This window comes from Pogonomyrmex barbatus, unplaced genomic scaffold (genome assembly GCF_055798465.1).
Source record: "Pogonomyrmex barbatus isolate J1 unplaced genomic scaffold, ASM5579846v1 scaffold2, whole genome shotgun sequence".
NCBI classification, from domain to species: domain Eukaryota; kingdom Metazoa; phylum Arthropoda; class Insecta; order Hymenoptera; family Formicidae; genus Pogonomyrmex; species Pogonomyrmex barbatus.
Window position 1 is genome coordinate 18,533,542 of NW_028297116.1, and position 22,076 is coordinate 18,555,617.

Here is a 22,076-nt window from a genome sequence, read left to right on the forward strand (position 1 = left end):
AATATAATAACTTGATGACATCTTTTATATGTGCTTTTAAACGTGCATTACATAAAATGTCAAAAGGCAATATTTTATTTTTTCTCTTATATTATTTGTGGAGAATCGGGCGATCAGAAAACAGACAGACGTGTTTAACATCTTCGAAATGCGTGCGTATTGTCGTCCTGTGTGCCATTATGTTGCTCACGCACCAAGGCATCGGCGACGAGCGTGGATCGCGACGGCTCATTGACGTTACAAAAGATTGGACCGGGGTGGGTCAACCGCGAGAGCGGATTCTCGTCTTTCACCCCGCGTGCGCACACGCGCACACACGACGCACGTAGCGCAAGCCGTGCGCAGGACAGACTCTTTTTTTTTCTCCTCTCTCTCCATTCCGTAGGTCGCAGATCAGGTCGGAGTCCTTTGTGAGCCTGATATACGTCACACGACGAGCGGCCCGTCGAGAGAGACGGTGGTGTCGGAAGAGGGTGAGATTTAATGCCGTTCTTCTTTCCCCTGCTTGTAACACATATTCTCCCCCTATCGCTGTCCTCTCCTTTTGCTCGCTTTGCGCATCTCTCCGTGCTCGCTACACGTATCGTGCTGCTCTCTCTCTCTCTCTCTCTCTCTCTCGCTCCGATCCGCTTTTGTGGCAACCGTTAAATTGGCTCTTTGGAGTATGCATCTGTCGCTAATACCCGAGGCGACCATGGACCACGTAGGCGCTTCCATGTCCTGTGATTCCATGCGGAGACAATTTTCGACGATGTAGAAAGTCGACGATATATAGTCCACTCTAGATCAAATTATGGATAAAATTCAAGTATTGTATATATCTATGCGTCTATGTATTAATTAATATTACAATATTAATTAATAGCGATTACATGAAAATCGCATTGTAATATAATTTTTTTCGATTTATATTTAGATTTCTCATTGTTTGCTTAAATATCAATTCACCGAGATTTATGATTGAACGTATAGTGTATTCAAATTTTTAGATTATAATTTTCATGTAACATATGTTATCTCATAGTTTTTATCCGCATGCAAAACTTCATGTTTCGTGTAATCACCGTTAATTAATATATTCCGCTTTGCTTGTCAACGACTCGTATATCAGTTGCGTGCGAGTTCTTACACTTCGCGCCACTCGAAAACGTCGGTACGTCGGACGAAAGAAAGGAAGGACTAATTAGTCGTTCGAAGTACGGCAGCCGAGATTTAATTACAGACGCGCAGACCGCAAAGCAGTCGAAGCCAGTGGTCCGTGGCGACGCATCCGGTGCTCGCTCGCACCCCGAGCGGATTCGAGCGTATGTAAATCATCGTGCGCGCGCGCGCGCGGAATCTCGCGGACGGTCCTTCGTCTTATCGCGACACTTTCGAGAAGTTCCACATTGTGCATTGCAACGGGACGGAACTGACGGCGGTGGTGGCATCGAAACGCGCTCTTCTCCGCGAGTAACCCTCGCGATTCTGCTATTTAATTAACCGACCGAGTATCAATGGGAGGCATCTTAATTCTTCGGTACGTACGAGTCACGCGGGCCGAAACGTGGAGTTGAAAGTCAGTAGCTTGTAGCGCCAACCACAGGTGCTATCACGATCGAGTTCCTTCTTCTTTTTTTCCAGAGTCCATCTCCCTGACTTACCCCGGTGATTCCCCACGTATTCACGATCGTATAGCAATCATCGTTATCTCAATCTCGTTTCCATGCATGGAAACGTTTCTCTATTAAGTCCGCATTGCGAGGGAGCAGTGCGGCCACGGTAGGCAAAATCATCGGATAAATTACGCTCATCGCTATTCGCGGCGGTGCGTGAGCACCGAGATCTTTCGTAGGACACGTGCGTTTTCGCTTTTCCCGATTTCACAGAGATTACGATCTTCCTCCTCGTCATGTCCATCGCGATCAAACTTCGATGCCGAATCATCGAGCGGATCATCGATAGAGCTTCGGTCTCATTAGGCTTTAGTAATTATAGTCTGCTCGGGAACGCTTCGGCTCTTACGTAACGAGATACCCGCTAGATCGTGGTGATATATCACCGTTTTAATCATTCTCCCTTGTCTCGATATCACCGGGAGATAAGCATATATATAGGAATCATCTGGTTATCCTAGATGATTCTGAGTTGCCTCGAGATTACTTCTTTACTTTTTTTACTGCGGCTCCGGTATCTATTTCTGTGCAGATCAGATAGGTCTTCGGGTAATTTACTACGCTTCTCATTACAGTGTAGAACGAATTGACCACTGAATCTCTACTTGAATTTATCAGGAAGATTCGAGAGTGATTTTTTTTTTATTTTAAATCTGGCATCAGTATTTATTTTTCTTAGGAGTACTTTGGAATACATAAAAATAAATCAAGTTACAAAAAAAGATTTAGTTTCCGTCATATACACGCGTACGTGAAAAAATTTATAATATTACATCTATACAGATATAAATTAACTGTTAGATTTAAGATTAAAATTATTTATATCTTTATAGGTGTATTATTGAAATAAATCATCCTTGCAGCAACTCCTAAATTAATTTTAAGGTACGCTTTTATTCCATAATAGACTTTAAGGAGCCTCTCCACTCTATTTCTAGTATTTCCAAACCTTTTCACGCACTGGCGACGAGAGGTCCAAAGTCTTTTGCAGAGCCTCGCGATTCGAGATCGAATATGCGATCGAGTGTGTAAGTGCGAGAGCAGGCCACCAGCAGAGCTTGGACCACCTCGACCGCCGGTGCAGTCGAGGTATAACCGTTTTCTCTCTTTCTCCTTCTCTCTTTCTTAGCCTCTTCTTCTCGCTGAGCATTCTCTTTTCCTCATACTGAATCTCCCGCCTCGGACCGACACCACGATCAAAAAGAGAAGCTGAGACCGGGGCCTGGACCGCCGCGGAAAGAATGCGTGGGCTGGACATAATGATTTGGACTTTGTCGGCCGGTGGCACGACGACGAGCGTTCGTGAAACTAGATTAGGACGCGATTATAAATATTCAACGCCCCGAGATTACACGTCTATATATCCGTTGTATAACTTAATAACAATACGATCTTTTATCGAGTGAAATAACATTAATTGAGCGACATTTTGGTTGCCCGTTTTTATTTTATAATTAGCAATTAACAAGAGATAAGTCCGAATCATTAGCGGATAATTGGGAATGTAAATGTATACAGCTTGTAAATATAGTAGTTAAACATATTGTTTTTTTCTTGCCCACGTAATCTCAAGAAATCCGGGATAATTTAATTACTCAATTAAATAATTTTCTCTTTTAAATAATGTTGAATTCACGATATCACGGCATCGATAATTTACGCTCGTTGAAATGGCTTCATACGATCTAAGACGCGAGAAAATCGAGTTCTTAAGAACGCTCTTTGCTTCCTGAGTAATTGCACGTAGTTCTCCCGAGGCGAAAAACATTTGTGGCCTGTGATCAAGCGGCAATCGCCAAGATTTCCTGCGATTTACAATTGAAACGATTGTTAATCAGACCACCAGTGCCAAGCTCGATCGGAAGGGGAGCCGCGAATTAAAGTCGCAGTCGGGGATACGACTTTACGAGCGTCGAACGTTCCCTGGAACGCGAGTCGACCGCGCAGCGAGGCGATATTAGCCTAATCGTTTGAAGTTTGGCCCACCAAAATAAATTGGCTTATTTGCATGGGAATTAGGAATCCTCCGTGGGCCTCAGTGGGGTCCCATGTACGTCGCCCGGCCGTCGTCGAATGTCGCCGATAACGGGATTCTTCGTAAACCTGATGCAACCCTGCTATCCTTTTCTCTTCGCCGCGATTTCTTTTTTTTTTTTTTTTTTTTCGGGGTACTGTTGCGCGTCGCAGCGGCAGACTCTGCGAGCACGATCGGTATCTTATGTACTTACGAAACTTTAAGGTCACTGTTTAAATTAGAGTCTTCTTATCCGACCACGAAATCTCCTTTTCGTTACGCGGGGGATCCAGACGCGATTATGAAAATATCTTTATTATCCCACGGCGTCGGCAAATTGCCGAATGTTGTTTACGTCAATTTTCGCCCGCGAGAAATTCGCGGCAGGATAATCCGATGAAATACGATGGAGAAGGTGCGTTAAGTGTTGAGTCAACTTCAATGTACAGTACAGGCTCTGTATAGCTACAATCTTTAAAGAGCGTTTAAAGATTGCGGCGATCAGTTAACTGGTATTAAATAGCGCCGTACAGAATCGCAATATTATTAATAGTGCAGATTCCACGCAGTGGTTTTTACGTTGAAGCTTGTTATAGGAGAAAGCTTGTATAGCTTATATTGTATAGATCGATCTAAAGAAAGATTCTTCCACTAACGCGCCAAACGAGTCACAAGTATGGAAATTAGCAGATTGCTATTATCTTATTATTGTGTCAAAATTATTCGCAATCAGAGGCATTCGAAAACAAGAAGTCGAAGATTCTAATTAAGCTTCCGATATCGTTAGAATTTCCAATTCTGCCGAGTGGCAGATGTTATAGCTCGCACACGCGGTGAAGAAACACACACGCACACATACATACACACGTACACAAACGTATATACTCATCCAACAGCGGTCGGAACCATACACGGGCAATTAACATAATATTACTTATAACGCAGCGTTTCTAATGGGATATTTATTGCGGGCTGGCTGCTGCGCGAGACTTCTCGCAGATCGTGCGAACAGATCCCCCGCTTTGCCCGCTCCTTCGGAACTCTCTTCTCACCGTGATCATCGTCGATTTTTATCCTCCACCTTCGTACGTACACGCATCCCATGGCGCGGCTGGGATAAGAGAGGGGAGGAAGATGCATCTGTGCGTCGCGTTGCGGAGCGCGCCTGCCGTTGCATTCTGGCACGAGCTCACCGTTATCCTCGTAACTAAATGACCGCGTAGTCCCGCAACTGATCGCTTCCGGCTGATGCCGCGAGGAAAGTTCGTAAGTTCCTCCGATACCGTTTGCAAGAATAATAATAATTTCTCGTGTTTATGATGCCCTCGGTGTCTATAAGAAGGCGGTGATCGCGAACGTCGGTATTTTTACTGCCGTTTTATGGCGACCATTATCGCGCACGGCGGATTCCCGAAACTAGAAACGAAAACGAGCGTGTTACACGGCGAAAGGAAAGGAATCTCGTTAGAATCAAGGATCACGAGAGGAGGAGGAGGAGAAGAAGAGCGGTGCAGAAAGGAAGAGTTGATTGCATGTTCTGTGTTCCACTTAGAGGAACGTTTGGGACACTCGAGGGAGCCACGTTGCCCTCGATGTCTGGTTTTTTAAGTGGAAAGGAAGCTCTCTCCATCGTTGATAATGCTAACTAGACACTAGGAGATATCCTGCGTGCCTTTCGGGCTGATTAAATTTACGAATGCACTTCCAGATTAAAAATTATTTTTACGGTAGCATGATGCATATTATTTTAAGGAACCGATATCGTATATTCCTATTAGGTGCATATCTTGATGATTGAAAATATTTTTATATTTATTTGAGAGATTCAATAATTACAGAATATCTGTAGAAAATATAAAATTGACACAGTAATAAGTTAGATCTTTTTATGAGCGGTCGGTGGACGTGATGGACATTGCTTATGTTACGGCAGCTGTCTTCGATATTTTAACTGGCCTTCTTCGCACATGTTTTTAGGTGACGTGTACTGGCTAAAAAAGGATTCGTGTTGGTGTAAATGTAAACATCGAAATGATGATCGAAATGATTTTATCACGATAAAAATTTGAAGGCATCCTACATACAATACATATGTCGTCGTATGAATGTTATTATTTTAGACATTTTCACATTATATTCTATAAATAATTTATTTTATTATTACAAAATATTTTGAAATAAACGTAGAAATATTTAAATTCAAATGTAATTTTATGAGGAGGAATTTTAAATAAACATTAAATCATTTCTTCATGATATTACATTAAATACAAATATAAAAATAATATAAAAATAAAAAATTCTTATTAATAAATATCAGCTTTAATATAATACATGCGAATAATTTTATAATATCGGTTTAATGTTATAGATTTAATTTTTTTAATTTTATAAGAAATCAACTAGGTATGAGATTTGATTCAGTCAGCGATTGATGAATTTTGTCAATCACTGAAATAACATATAAAAAAATTAAGTGAATGATATTAACATTTTATATTGAATCGAATTGAAAATTTTTCGATACTTTTTAGCAATAGCTCTTGACCTCATTTATAGCCAAGAACATTATGTATAAGGAACATATTCATTGTTTCTCGAAGAGAAAGGCGGAAGTAGCGTCTTTGATTGTAGGATTTTGATCGATAAAAGCGAACATATACCACATACAGCAGCATGCAAGTAGAAAGTGCGTGTGGATTGAACAAAGAATCCGCAAAGTGAGAGAGCGAAGAAGATTCAAGATTCGTGTAAAATATTTCGTCTGTCAACAGATCGTTAAGAAAGTTGGAAGCGGTAATATAAAGGCACGATACTCTATTAACGAGATAGAACGCGTTTCAAGGAATATCCAACGATATTTTTCGTGTTCGTTTATTCCGACCCTTTTGCCGTGTAGAATGAGCTGTTGGTCTGCTTTAATGATGTTCGATAAATCGTAAAAAGATCTCTCTGCACCTTTTCTGGATCGATTATCGGGCCGGACTCAAGTAGTCTTCTCTCAAGAGAAGAGAAATAAAGAGAGAGAAAGAGTGTGTTTGTTCACGCGAGCGGGAATTCGCTTGAGAGTGAGAGAGACGTCGGTAGAGAGCCTAAATACAGGTTCGAAAAGGAGAAACGAATTACCTACGAATCAGTCCCTTCTCCCTATCGCTCTTCTGCGAGCGGCCCCTTTTATCCTCTTCTTCCACTTCGCTTGGGAAAACGATCATGGTCTTCTCGCCTGAAGGGACTACCTTGTATTCCCTCTTCTTTTCCCTCCCCTTTCTTGTGTCCTCTTTGCCCCCTGTCCACCTGCTTCCCCTCTTTACCTCTCTTCGATCCCCTTTGCCTCTGGAACGTCTCCATTAGAAGTCTTCGTCGCGCCTTCGGGGTCTGCGCGGTCTCCTAATTTGCCTACCGATCTGCACGATTTCGCTCCAGGTATCATGGTTCCTGCCTCGAAGATCGAGCATGCGAGACACGAAGCACCAAGCAATTTATTTTCAGCCTTTGGTACTCGTGGATTGCAGGCGCTTTGTTGGCCGTCCCTCCCTCTGCTTTCGTGGTCCTCCTGGTCCCTTCCTCCCTCTCCTCCCCATCCATCCTCGCCCTTGCACACCTTCCACCATCTTCACCGACCGCAATCTTCTCGCCCGAGGTGAACCTGGTATTCATTCTCGTTAGTCGTCGAACATCTTCATCGGGAGCCAATGGATACCGCGACGTCTTAATAACGCGCCTGCCGATCGCCGGGCTTTCCTTCCCCTTAATCATTCCGATTCTCACGACTTGCACGTCGCGGAACGGTATTTTATTTCGCTCGCATCCCCCTCTCGTTGCACATCCTAACTTTTGGTTGGGACACGATAAACCGTTATGCAACTTTCCACAGTATATTCTACAAATTCATCATATTATTGATCATTAATATTTTCTTATTTACTTTTTTAAATTTTTGTTTGTTATAAAATCTATAGTAAAACATACATGTTATTTCATATTTCTATGTATTTTCATATTTCTTCATTTTGCTGACATTCATAAGTGTTTTGTGAATCTTCATAAGTGTTTCATATGATGCATTTATATTTTATGATTATATTTATATTAATTATTTTGACAGTTTCTGTGTCATGCTTTCGTTATGATTGTGAGATATAATAATAATCTTCAAAATATTCTCTGAGAAGAATTATTTATATCTTTCATTTATGAGCAAAATACTATGCTTGACAATGCACGAAAAAAAAACGCAAAAGTTAACAAGTAACCTATCGATAATGTGTGAAGTGAGGTAACAATAATTTCTATAAGTTTCTAATGATACTATTATGTATTGAATTCTGGTTTCAATCGATTGGATCATAGGCAAATTTCAAAATGCTGTGTTTTTCTTTATTATTATCAATTTTTAGTGTGACCTATGCGGCTTTTCTGAAAGTAAAACTTTTTTCGCTGTATCTTCCGGCAAATACGAAAAGATATGCATTTATCAGACATTACATCGAATTTCACAATATTCTCGCGAGTACAATATTTGTTTCAAGCTATAGAGCGCGTATCGCCGGTCGGCGAATATATGATTTCATCTTTCCTCGGCGATATTCGCAGGTAAACGCGCGTGAAAATCGGTAATCACAGCTCGCGTATCGTGGCGCGCGCTCTCTCGCTTTCGTCCCGCGCGTTTCGCCGTTTCTTCCGTACAATTTGATAAATATTCCGCGCCCGTTAATCCCACAGACCGGTCGATCCCCGGAACAACGTGCTCTAGTAATTTACAACAAATAATGATATTAACGTCGTCCATCACCTGTACGAGCATGGTCGTGCGACTACGCGCGTTACCAGGCTTAAGTCAGATTACATCTTAAGTTATCCTCCGGCGTGAAGGATGAAAGAAAGAAGAGGAGAAAGAGTGAGAGAGTCCCCGTGGCATAAATCATACCCGGACGTGCGCGTTATGCGCGCACAACGCGTGCAATAGAGAATGGATGTAATTAGAGCGCGCGTGTCATCTACGCTAAAACGCGGTTCGAGGCTCATTACCGAAGTGCACGCTAAAAAAGCGGCCGATCATCAATCTTTGTGAGTCTTCCGCGCGAAGATAATGCCCTACTTATCAAGCTGCCAGCTCGACGATAAACTCATCCCGTTCTTGCGCGATTTACGCCGCCGCCGCCGCCGCCGCCAAAAACTCTGTAATCATCCGCCGTAATTACTGAATAATCGTTAGCGTTGCTTGATAATATATCGCGAGAATCGATCCACGCCATCCGTATCAGCGCATCGTGCATAATGTCTGTGAAAACAATCCCTCGATATATAATATTCGCCTGATGCCTGAATTATCATTTTGATGAACCAAATTACTTATCGGAGATATCTATGAGATAAATGAGTTTGATCATGTTTCTTAATTAATAAACAATTTCTGCACACTGTTCAGGCTCGATATAAATTCATTCATGTTCATCATGTACAAACTAAATTATATTTCAACTGTGTACGCACATGTGTAAATTGAAATTGTTTCTACAGTGCGTAAACATTTCGCTTAGAATTTATTAAAAGTTTTCCGCTTGAACCGTTTACATCCGCTGTAACGACGTAACGACGCGCCGTAAAATCGATCGTTGCCTCGCGTCCGCGTTTTATATACTCGATCTTTTATATACTCGACGTATATCGATCTTCAATAATAAATCCGACTCTTGCCGGCTCGGTCCAATCTTTCTTTTTTAAAGTCGCACTTGACACAGCCTTGACTTCGCTGGCCATTACGCACGTGGGCGTCCCGCCCGGAGCGCTCGCGCGAGCCGCGATTCAGCCGGCAATTGCACTAACGAGTTTCGCAACACGGCAACGAGGGCCGAGGTAGAAACGCATCGAACTGTAATGAGGGGAAAATTAGCGGCAGCGCCCCGGCACACTGAAGAAACGGCACGGTGATGGCGGCGGCGGCGCGGCTTGCACCGGCCGCTTCATTTCTTCGTGTAAGCGATTAGCGTAGCAGCCAACACGCCGCACCGACGGCCGCTCGGCACCGTCGAGAGACTTCCTTATGTCAGGGGCGAGGCGCAACCAAACGCGCCTGCCTGCACTTATGCGAGCCGGCTCGTACTTAAATCGAGTTAGGCGTTAGTTAAGCTGGGCCAACGGCTACCCCGAGCGAGGGAAACACCGGCCACCCTGCGGCCGCCCTGCAGCCGCCCTGCAGCCCGGCGCTGCGGCTTCGCGATACGGCCGTATGGAATGCCGGGCCGTTTTCCTCTTTCTTTCCTGATTGATGCCGCGAGCTAGGTAGCTCTCCCGTATACGACGTAGTTACGGCGGAGGAAAACGCGACTCCGTGGGCAACGGCTCGAAAGCGCTCTCGGTATACCGGTTAGGATATCCCTGTATCAACGCGATCGTAAAATGCGCAGGCACCGGTATGTCGACGATTTCAGACGCGTGAAGGATGCGTTTTTGTACACTATCGATAATCTTCCGACAGTGTCTGTTATATTTGCGTGTTTGAAATATTTTAATCGGTGATAATTTCTCACGCGTATGATCAATGATTTTTTTAAGCAGTTAGCAATAAGTCGAAATTGATTGTAAAAGTATTTGTAATTAATTTTTCGTTGTGATTTCGACGGTATTAACTCATTGAAGTATTAACTCATTGAAATATTTTTCTCGTTGACGATATTATTATCGTTGCCGTTTCATGTTGCGTCTTACTTGATCGCCTCAGCCAATACTTATGCCAGAGGTTAACGAAGTAAAGGGCAGGGTCTTCGCCAGAGCATTTATCGTCACGATGGTGAGTCAAGGGTTGAATCACGAAGTTCACGTATCAACAAGCATGTATGGAAGGGAAGGGCATAGACATGATCTAGACCGAATGTTGAAGAGTGGAGGTTGACGTCTACGTAGAAAAAGATAAACTCTGTTTTGTGCCTTCGCGTTCTCTCTCGTTCGCATATGCGTATAAATCGTAAGTGGGGATAGAGGCGTATATTTTGTACACATACGTGAATGAAAGAGAGAGAGAGAAGGCACAAAACAGAGTATATCCTTTTCTACGTACACATCTACCCCCACTCCTCGAATAAAGGCAAACGCTCGGTTTACTATGTCTGAGTGGGAAGGGTGGTAAGCAGATCGAGATGGAGGGGCGAGAAGTTACTTCTTATTTATAATGGGTGCTTACTGTGACCTCAGGATTTATCGACTTCGGTAAGCACATATCAACTGTAAGAAGAGAGAAGAGAGAAAGAGAGTTCATGTATATAACGACTCTAATATAGAGTTATGTATGTATCGAGAATTATGGCAAAGAGAAAGAGCGAGAGAAAGGAAAAGAAAGAGAATGGGCTCAGTCTACGTCTTAATTTCATACTCGATAAAGCTAATAATTTCGCGTTGTTTTCATGCCGATCGCATATCGCTTGCAACGGTCAATTAACGTTTAACCTTGACGAGTATCGCCTTGCATGTGCACTCAATCTAGTGCGTGCACCTCCAGACACGCTATAGACTTGATTGAGTGATGCGGGATTGTCGATAGAAAATTGGATACGCGATAAAGCTATGATTCGCAACAGATTGCTAATTAATCGTCATTTTAATCTGAACTTTATCAACACTTTTATCAACATCAGAAATATTCATCAGAATAATTATATTATTCTTATAAATTAAAAAATTTATCAAATTAAAAATATAAGTAATCAATTCTTAAGCTTATGCTTGTAACTTATAATTTTCTAAGGATCTATCATTTTTATAACATGAGACAATGAAAAATATTATTTTTATAAAAATATTATATATTTTTGTTTTTCACTTATTATTTTATTTATTTTTACGTTTGTTATTTATAGGTTTATAAATGTTATATCTATAAATATATATAGCGTGAAGATACATGATTGCGTTGCAAAAACGCTCCGTGAAAATAATATGTTATATTAAGTAGTTCATCTCGTTTCGTGTTTTCGTGCCGTCGCACTTTCTAGATACGTAGTGCATCCGCAAATGCATTTATACATGTGCGTTTCCATATGTGTATTCTTGTCGGAGATACAATGAAACATCACCATGTGAGAAACCTCAGGTGCGCAGTGAGTATTCACGGATGTTACCCAATGCGTGAGAAATTATGATCTGTAAGCTGAATAGGTTGAAGTAGGCTTCGCCCGCAGTGAAACAATAACAATGGAGTCCTATTTCGCAATTTTTCCCGAATCTTCCGTGAATTTATCGCCATTTGTGTTCACGATAATAATTCGCGCTCACCATAAGCAGTAACTATCAATGATACGTCAAAGCTATTTCGTGGGATGACAATATGCGCTACAACAGAATTCAATACGTCCATTTATAATAAAGAATGCTGTAAGAAGAATCGCCATTGAAAAACACGAACAGTTAAACGACTGAATTCCATGGCATGCATTTCTTTATTTTTATTGCATACGTAGCCGTCGAATGAGCAAATTTCCATAAATGGATCGTTACTGAAGATTGAAGTATAAATGACGTATTGATTACGAGAACTTTTCGTGCGGATACAGTGAATGGCTATACTTTTCTGACGAAAAAGAAACGAGCGAACATACTTTCTCTATTTTTTTTAGACTGGTAACACGCAATACATATTGCGAAATTATTCAACCTTCTTTTATTTGTCCAATTTGGAGTTAATATTTCTTTGGCGCCATGATATATTATGATCTTACCTTGCGTGACGGTACATACAAATTAATGTAAACACTACTTTTTAAAATACATGCGGTACATGACGTATATATCTTGCATATTATACTGTAATTAATATAATAGCTTATTTATTCACAATAATAACATATACTCGAAATTGCTGACCTAATTTGAACATATTAACATGAACAATCTTGTTAGATCAGTTTTAGTTATACAGAAAATATTTGAGTTTTTTGTTCAATAAGTCATATTCAGTATCATTGAATATTTCATTATAAGTATTATGTACGTTATCTTTTTTACTATTAATTTTATCTAGAAATTATATAAGTTTTAATTAATAAATTCTACTAATAAATAATTATAAGTCAGTTTATTAAACTAAAATTATTCTAAGATAACTTTCTCCAATATAATATAGACAACTATATCGATTACTTCTAAAAATGTATATAACATTTTCGAATCGTTTTGAATCGTTTCCCGTGAAACAGAGCAACGATGTTATTCCAATTAGAAAGCTAATACCAAATGTAACACTCCTTACATGCATAATATCACAGCGAGAGTTATAAATGTAACGTCGAGTTTAGCGCTTCTGCGATTCCCTTGTTCGCGCGCTCTCAACGATCGAGACGATTAACAATTATAATTATTCGGCTGGGATATGGCGCGAAACGCGACGAGCGCGGCGAGCCGGCCGACGATTTCACGACGACGGCTTGTATATTCCGCGTCGGCGAGGCATTCGCGTTTCCTGCTTCGACGCAGCGATTGCAGCCAATTTGCGTAGCTCTATAAATACAGGTACCGGCGCTGCACGCGGCGCGTTACCTGCGTCGAGGAAATGTACCTAGGTATTCGGTGTACGTCCGTACTATACATAATGCATGAGTCGCCTCGCATCTTCGCCTTCCGAGAGGAGAGAGAACGGGAGAGGAGGGGGGGAGGAAGGGGGATCCCGTTCTGCTGGATCCCATCCTTCTGCCGACTCTTCCTTTCCCTGGCAACGCACGGAAACCGCGGTGGATCCCGCTAATTAAGGTACGAGAGGTATCTAATGTCGAATTCCCGAGAGGACTGCGATAAATGGCACGTTTCCAGTCGGCGAAATACAGTAAACTCAGCCGCGATTGCCGTTGCCAGAAGGTGCGGTGCGGCGCGGCTGTTTTTCCGTCGATGATTAAGTACCGATAATGACGCGAGTAAGCATTCGCGTAATACGCCGGACGGCCCGGACATCCGCGTCGACCGCGCTGTCTCGTACGAGGAAGATAAATTTCGAGAAGAAGGTAATGAGACTTCTTGCCTCCGGATTCGTTTTATAGGGATATTCTTCTTGCGATGATCAGCAGTCGTGTAGCGCCATCAACCGCATACGGCAAAGAATTCTGAACGATAGTGATGGATATGAATATGCAGCGCGTTTGCAAAATTTATTGCTCGCGTCTAATGTTTACGATCCTGTCAGTTTTGCGAATCCTGATAAGTGATTGGTTATGGGCAATTCGATTAACGATATTAACGTTGAAATGAACGAAATGACGATGGCATGGGCGATACTTTCGTCTATTCTTTGCAAAGGGTAATCTGGATAAATTTGACTTCTTTTTACTCCAAAACGAAGTAATATATTTCTGTTACCATTATAAGCTGGCTGTTGGAAGTAATTTCAGGAGCGGCATGCCTTCGTTATGTCGTCTACGTGCGTTTCCGTCTACGTTGCACGGTGTTACGGCCTCAAACGAAGGATAATTTTCATCCTCGAGGCAAGACCTAAAGCGTGCGCGATCATTTACGCAACGAATGGGGTGTAAACTGTAAATACTCCGCCGTTCTTACTCCCCGTCGAACAGAGTCCCGCTGTTAAGAACCCAGAACAAGGTCTCTCGCGCCGTGCTTCGCCTTTCTCGTCGTTACTAACCCAGGGTCGCGGGGGCATCCTATCGCGTAAATCCGCGCACCAAGAATTTCCAGGGAAGCTACGTCGCGATGCATACATATGCATGCGCGCCTACTGCGTATAACGCCAACGCCAGTAGACATCGGATAGAAAGTAACTGCCAATTAGCTGGAGTCCCCGAGAGAGGAAACTTGAGTATCCCTCGGCCGAGTATCCCTCGGCCGAGTATCCCTCGCACATTTTACCGATGACTCACTTTTCATCAGCCTTTTCCCTCCCACGCGAAATCGATAGTTCCCAAACTAGACTCTGCTCCGCCTTGCTAACAGGAAAACATAACAGCTGACAAAGTAAAAGCGTCTTGCCAGTCTGACGCGCGAATGAAATATGTCTATGTGGTTCGCAGGCTTCCGTTCGAGATAGACACGCGTGGTGTTCGATATTCGCAGGAAAACAGCAGATGTGTGAAAAGTGTCGAATGAGAATGGCTTCGTACGGTTTCAAGAAGGTCAAATAGAAAAAAATATAATATATAATATGCACCTGCCCTATTATTTATTTAAAAATTCACAGAGCACGATTTTTGTTTTTTAAATCGCCGAATTGGCGATATCTCTTTTTCCGAACCGCCGAATTCATAGAAGGATCACCTTGATCTAACGCGCAGAAACAATTTTGCAATTTACGAGGCCGCGACGCGCCTAATGAGATGCGATACGCGTGTTCGAGAACGAACATGTATTCGCCTTGATGGCAATTAGATAAGCAGGTGATTCGTGTACTCGTCCCGCGATAGGTTACGGGAAGTACGCGCTTGGGTTTCCGACTCGTTGATTCTCATGTGTCAACTCGACGCAAAAATCATCCTGTCGGCATATATATTTCTCGACGATCATGCAGAAATCCGGTTCTTACGGTAATCGAATCGGATGACAGGAGTAGGTAAATCGCGCAACGAGTTTTGCACATGCAGGTGCATCGATTACGCGTGTGCGTCTCTGGAAATAAATTATTTATGAAAGTTACTCCCAATGAAAACGAGTTATGTGACATGTGTTCTATATTACTCGTGTTTCTACTTTCGCTGCTGCAACCTGTATGTGTCAATGGAATAATTATTTTTCGTATACGATGATAATATCTGACGATTGAGTTACAATATCGAGCGTTTTTTCTAATACGCGCAATATTATCTTGGCCTCTTTCATATACGTAACGAGTAAAGCTTGTATTTGATGCAATGTCGAAATATATTTTTACAAATCGAAATACGATATCCAGTAAATATTGATCACTGGATTTATCTTTGTGAAATATTATCTCTTTCCCCAATAATCAACGAAATGAGCTCAAATTATAAACGTCAACATGAATCATCAACATCCATTCCGCCGTTAAAAACAAAGCTCCGGTTAAGGTGATATCAGTAACAGCTGGTCCATACGATGCCTATCCCGATCGTTAAGTCGACGTACCCTCGGAAATCTCCATCGCGATGGACGATAGCCCGCTCCTGTACAACCGGACACGCACATGCGAGGCCCGCAGGTGCGCGCGCGCGTACACACACGCAGATAACGATGTTCTTGAACGCAGATCGCGACGTAGATTTATCTGGCGCGAAGACCGCTGACGCTGTTCCCTCGCGCCACCGGCTCCTCCCCTTTGATAATCCTGAGAGGACCCCTCTTTCTCTCTCTTTCTTTCTCTCTCTCTCTCTCTCTCTCTCTCTCTCTCTCACTCTCTCACTCACTCACTCACTCACTGTCTGAATTCCGAATGTGGCGAGACACGGAGATGAAGAGAAAGAAGAGACAAAAAAGTTGCAGCATGATCATGGAGGAGAAAGAATGACGGGTACCAAAAATGTTCGAATTAGAATCTGGATAACATTGTACTAGTACATATGGAAAAAAATAATTTGGTTGGTTGTATCAAAATTCTATTTCAAAATGAAATTCCGATTGAAACTATCAAATTTCTGTTTAATCAGAGCTCTGTCGAAATTAATAAAAAACAATTACATAAAGGCACAAAATATTAATTTCAAAAGAATTAAATTCTTTCATAAGGGTGTAAAGATCCGTATCGTTTTTTAGATTTTCCATTTTTTTTATTGCGATTCTTAATATTAATTTATTCGTCAACTCAGGAAAAAGATTTAGAAGCCGGGAAGTTTCCCGAACAAAAAAGTTTCCGGAATTATCGAATTTACATTATCTGCACAACGATGCTGAGAATTTATATATTTGCATCAGATCGTGCATAGACTGTTCTTCTTCGGGCATCGTCCTAAGGGTTCATGTATGTACATTCCAGGTGTTTGTACAGGCAGCAGGTAATCGAAGCCATACGATACGCCACAATTTTCTTTGGAAAAAACGAGAAGATTACGTAGTGTATAGAGTTGAGTAACCGGTTGTGGCAGAATCGTCTAACTGTTTAAAACATCGCGTTGATAGATCTGGTCAAATGTTTCTGAGAATTCATCTGCCATTTAACGATGTATTAATAGCCACATTCGTTCAATTAGAAATTTAATATCAGTAAAAATTTATTAGAAAATATTTGTCGTAAATTATGCGATTTTCAAGAAAAAGTTGTAGCACTGATCTTTTATATTATTATTTTTCACTAAAGAATGTATAATTATGTTCACGTTATTGCTATTTATATCGCGTCAGAGTTTTTGACATTAAAATAATTTATAATCGGCGTGTATTATTTGCCGTTTATGTCACATTCTTAATTGAACGTGCTACAAACTTGCGTAATCGTAAACTTTAATGAGGGAATTACGATCACATATTCGTTCCTTAGAATGGGACGTATTTTCTAATAAAGCTGCAAGCTTCTCCTCTCTCTCTCCTTTTCTCGAATCGAACCAAACTAATGATATAAATTAAACGTATTAAAATCGCGCCTTTCAATCATATTGAAAGATATCGGGCCTTTGTTTGCACGTCGACGTGATTTCGATCCGCGATCGAATCGCGGAGATCGCATCGACGCTTCACCGTGCTATTATCCGCACGAAGAATTAATGTTCGCACGGGGAATAAATTCCCCTTTACATGGCAAAATAATTCTCGTAAAACGCGCACGCCGCTATATTCATAATTTAATGGCCGTAATTTATACCGATAGCCGTATATCCCGAGCGGTGCTCGTGCCTAGGCAAAATATTACGTACGCTCGTACTTCTTGGCCGCTGTAGCGATATAAATGCTCTGCGAATGGGCGGTCTCGATCGCGGCACGTATAAGCAGGTAGGTCAGTTAGTCGGTGAAAATTGCTTCAACGCGAACCGAAGGTAGTTATCACAGCCCGTCTCTCTTTTGCGCACGCATAGACAATTCCGAAAGCGGTATGCCGCCATTACCATACACAGAATGCCACGCGATATAAGTGTATCTCGCAAATAATGTCTTAATCTCGGGAGCATTATTCGCCGCGAAGAGATATGGAGAGATAGGGAGGGCTATTGTCTTGATTGGAAACGTGGTTGTGCTTCATTAATATGAACATTACGCCGGATATAACACATTATACCATGATATAGCGTGCAGAATGAATATGGACGTTTGCTAATATTAAACTATTAAAGCTATTAAATACTATCTAATTTGGCTAGGGTTTATCTATTTTTTATAAAGTAAATCATTAATGAAATTCTTGCTTATTTGATATTCAATTATATTCAACGTGTTGAAATTTATGTAGATTAGATAGATTAAATTGATAATTATGCATTATGCATTACTTTTTAAATCTATTAGAACTATTAGAATATAATTTGTTTAGCAATGTAAAAATGATGAAGTTCTTAATGGGAAAAAGTATTATAAATCTAAACTTCAAAAAAATTTACTTTATATTGTATAATGCACGCCATTATATTTCTGTATGTTTTATATCATCAAATTTTAAACAGGTAATAAAATAAAATCTCGTTTGTAGATAAAAAAATTGTATGCAAGTTGATCAAAATTCATCATCATGTGTTTCAAACTTGCACATACGTCACGGAGGCAAGTTGCAAAAGAACCAACGATAGAAATAAATGTCAAGTAGTGCTTAGCAATTCAGTCATTCGTCCAGCCAAAAGCGATAATCAGCGTAGCTCCGACCGGGCTCCGACCGTTAGAATGACGTTGTTTCACGCGGGTAACGATCCTCGAGATCTCATTTACGGTACAAATTAGTCGTAGACCGGTCCTCCGGCCTTAATGGCCGGCCGGCACGCAAAGAAGTTAAGTTTAATGAAGACCGCGCGTTATCCGTGACGAACCGTGCGCGTTCGCGTTCGCAGCCGGTGTGCGAATGTGCGCGCGCCCATGCTCTCAGCATACGCGCCGGCTGAATGCGACTTAAACGAAGATTTATGCCGCGACGCGTAAATATAAACAACAATGTGCAATCCCCGGGCGCATTGTCCCGCGTGGTAGACGTGCGAGAGTCAGCCAATGCGAACTAATAAGCTCGCCGTCCAACGCGCGAGGAGAACGCTCACGCGCGCACGCTCGGCGTCGTTTCTCCTTTCGCGTGCACGCGGAGCCACGCGTGTATGCACGCGGGTCTTTCTGACGATGGCGATTCAACACCGGCTACCGCGTCTGCCGAGACTAATCGACTGGAGTGCAACGAGCGACCAAATCCATCCTCGTCTCCGCAAGAAGGCCGTTTTTTGCGCTTTGCCGGCGGAAATTTGTCTGTCGCTGCTTTAATACACCGGCTGTCAGCCGCGTCGGCGGCGATCCATCTCAGGATACTTTTGGCGAAGTAGACGAACTCGTTTCTCATGCTTCAATTCGTTATTTTGCTATTTTTACAACGGCGTCTTCGGCACGGGAGAGACAATCGATAGCTCGACATTAAAATTCGATTAAATATCGTGCATAATTTCTTTCCTAAGTTGCTCTCACATATGGAGATCAGGTAAAATTAAATAAAATTTAATTCACGTTAATTAAAATTTATATGGAAATAAAGAAGAATTTTTTAGAAACTCTAATGACTCAAAAAGACAACACGATAACAAAAAATAAAGTAAAATATTCACGCTATTTAAAAATATTTGAATTATATTTTTGAGCGGAAGTGGAGCGGATGCTCGATGAGTTACTCATTTCTGTGAATTGCGCAAATTTAATACGTTGAATTCCGGGTAAGATACTACACTTGCGCTCATCATGTATCACAGAACATTATGGTGATCATGAATCATACCCAAAGGAATTGTGCAATTAATTTTCGCGACGGATGGGAGTGGCGGGAGAAACCTGGAAATCCCGTTTCCGCTTTTACAAACGGACGGATGCAAGGTGTAATACTCACGCTTATGTCCTCCATGCTGCAATTTCCGGCATGCATTAATCCGTGAGTGGCACAAATTTCCATGGACGTCATGCGCAAACGTAGACGAGAGGGTAATGCACACTAAACGCGTACTGTCACTCGTAGGAAACGCGCTGCGCGCTCGCAAGATTTACGCGATATTTTTTCTCGGGTAAATCACACGCCGATCGATTCGACAACACCGAGATTTCCCTCTTCCGCGATCATCACTCGAAGAAACCGGCCAATTTCGCCGCGAAGACCACGTCGACTGCGCTTCGTTGTGACCACGTCGTTCTACGTCTCTGGAGCCTCATTGACTCACCAATGACACTCGCCCAGCGTCACACCACGTCGCTTCGCTACGTTGCTCTACGTTGGTATACAGCACAACAAGGGAACACGCACACGCGACGCTCACCGCAAAATCGCCGGCAGGGTCGTCGCCACCGCGACACGGCGACGGCCGCGGCAGCCGGGGTGGTCCACGGAGCGTGACATCCTCCGTATCGGTCGTCGAAGTCTCCACACACGTCTTCGGCGGCAGCCGCAGGTAAATGACAATACGGCCACTGTATCGGGGGTCGGAATCACGAGTGTAACTCGTTCTCGAAAGTCGAATTGCGTTTTAAAAAATCAGCTTCAACCACTCGACTTCGTAGTTACCGTCTGCGAACCGTGAAACTAGAGTCACTTCGCTCGGAGCGATTTTACAAATAAGTCGTTTCACAGATTGTCGCCCGAGCAACAGCCGTAGATGACTGGCGTCATTCTGATTATCGAGCCGCACGAAAGCCACTGACTAAGAAAAAAAGGCCGGGACCACACACAGCCACCAAGAAGTGTTCCGAGATCGCTACGGACGTTCTTGGGGAATAAGCGATACGGGCGAGCGCACTGTGAGAGAGAGAGAGCCGAGCGCTCGCCAACTCGGGCTGAAACTCACTGAGTCGACCCTTCTGGTACTCGGCAGGTCTGGTACCCGGCGACGCGTCGTGGTGGGGGATCGTGTGGCAGACGGAGAGGGAGGAAAATAGAGAAGGGAGAGAAAGAGAAAGAGATAAAGCGAGAACGATGTGGTAGAGCGAGAAGCGAGGGCGAAGAAGGGTTGTGGGGCCCTAACCAATGTATACCCCCTCCAACTGAGCCCTCTGGGTGCCCAGGGCTCCGACCATTATCTCTTCTTGGACAGCTTCTCTGCCTTGTGCGAGAGGCTACGTGGAGCAAGAGCACGGGGAGAGGTTGGAGGGCTTTATTATATTTACGAGGCGTTATCGAAGCAATCCAACAATATTGATTCCGCGCCGCGGAGCGATCGACCATCTCAAAGAACGCCCAGCCACGGACCCTTCTATGTTCGCTACCGGAGGGCTCACGGCGCCCTTATTCTTTTCACTCGTGCGCTCTCGACTCCGAGACTTTTTATTTCGCTCGCCTTTCGCCTTTAATGCTTGCCGAATGCGATCGAATCGCCGCACGTTTTCCCCCGCGTGAATTACGCGGTGACCGTGAGCCCTCCATTGCTGCTGTTGCTTCTGTTATTCCGCTGCTGGAGGAATTAAGGTGGGTGGGGTGCTTCATAAATTCGACTAGTGATCTCGATCGGGATTGGGCCGGTTTAGGGACGGGCAAGGGTAATACATTAATTTCATTATGATTGTCATTTATAGTTAGTTCGCGTGCAAGGTTGCAAAAGGAATGAAAAAGGGATAAGAATCGAGAGAGAGAGAGAGAGAGAGAGAGAGAGAAAAAGTAATTTATTATTTTTTCAAATTTTACACAGTTTATTTCGCGCATCTGTAGTAACAAATTACATATGCTTTTATAAATTTAAAACATTTCTTTTATAATGAAGATATTTAAAAAAATTCTATTTTTATTACTATTACAAGGCATGCTATTGATTTTTTAATACGATTATTAATAAAAAACAAATCCTTTTGTTTAAAGAATTTGTCATTAACATTTAATATGATTGAAATTTGACTGATCGATATTTTCTTATCTAAAGATACAATCTTCCTTTAGAGCCTATTATACTTTAATGACTCTGAAAGTTAAATATAGATGTTATATTTTATATTTTAAAAAATGTTATGTTCGCGCAAGAAATAGGTCGCGGATATTGGTATCTATAATTTTATTTCTACTGTCGTTACAAGACTTAATATTTTTATGATAATCTTATGTCTCGAATTCTATCCCGACATCATACAGTCTCGCGCATATAAATTATCTCATTAAAAACAAGAATAGAAGAACCCATATTTTTCAATTCGCACCAACTGCTTCGTGTCATCGTAAACATTACGAAACAGTGCTGTTCATGTTTTCGTACTGTTACAACCGAAAGGTGTTACATCTTATTTTTACGATAACCATAAAAGATCGTTTCTCAGATATTTATCACATTACGTATTCTGTTGTGCATACAATCGCGCAATTTTCACATGCAACTTTTTCTTGTGAAGCA

At 42.2% G+C, this 22,076-nt stretch overlaps 1 protein-coding gene across 1 annotated transcript in view; it reads right to left on the reverse strand.

Moving 5' to 3' along the window:
* The window catches only part of LOC105422256 (uncharacterized), a 68,646-nt gene extending 48,060 nt beyond the window's left edge, over window positions 1–20,586 (reverse strand). Inside the window, exon 1 of the mRNA XM_011631562.3 lies at window positions 19,604–20,586. Coding sequence (XP_011629864.2) covers window positions 19,604–19,675 — 72 coding nt within the window. The 5' untranslated portion in view covers window positions 19,676–20,586. The remainder of the gene's footprint in view (window positions 1–19,603) is intronic.
* Window positions 20,587–22,076: the final 1,490 nt, after the last annotated feature.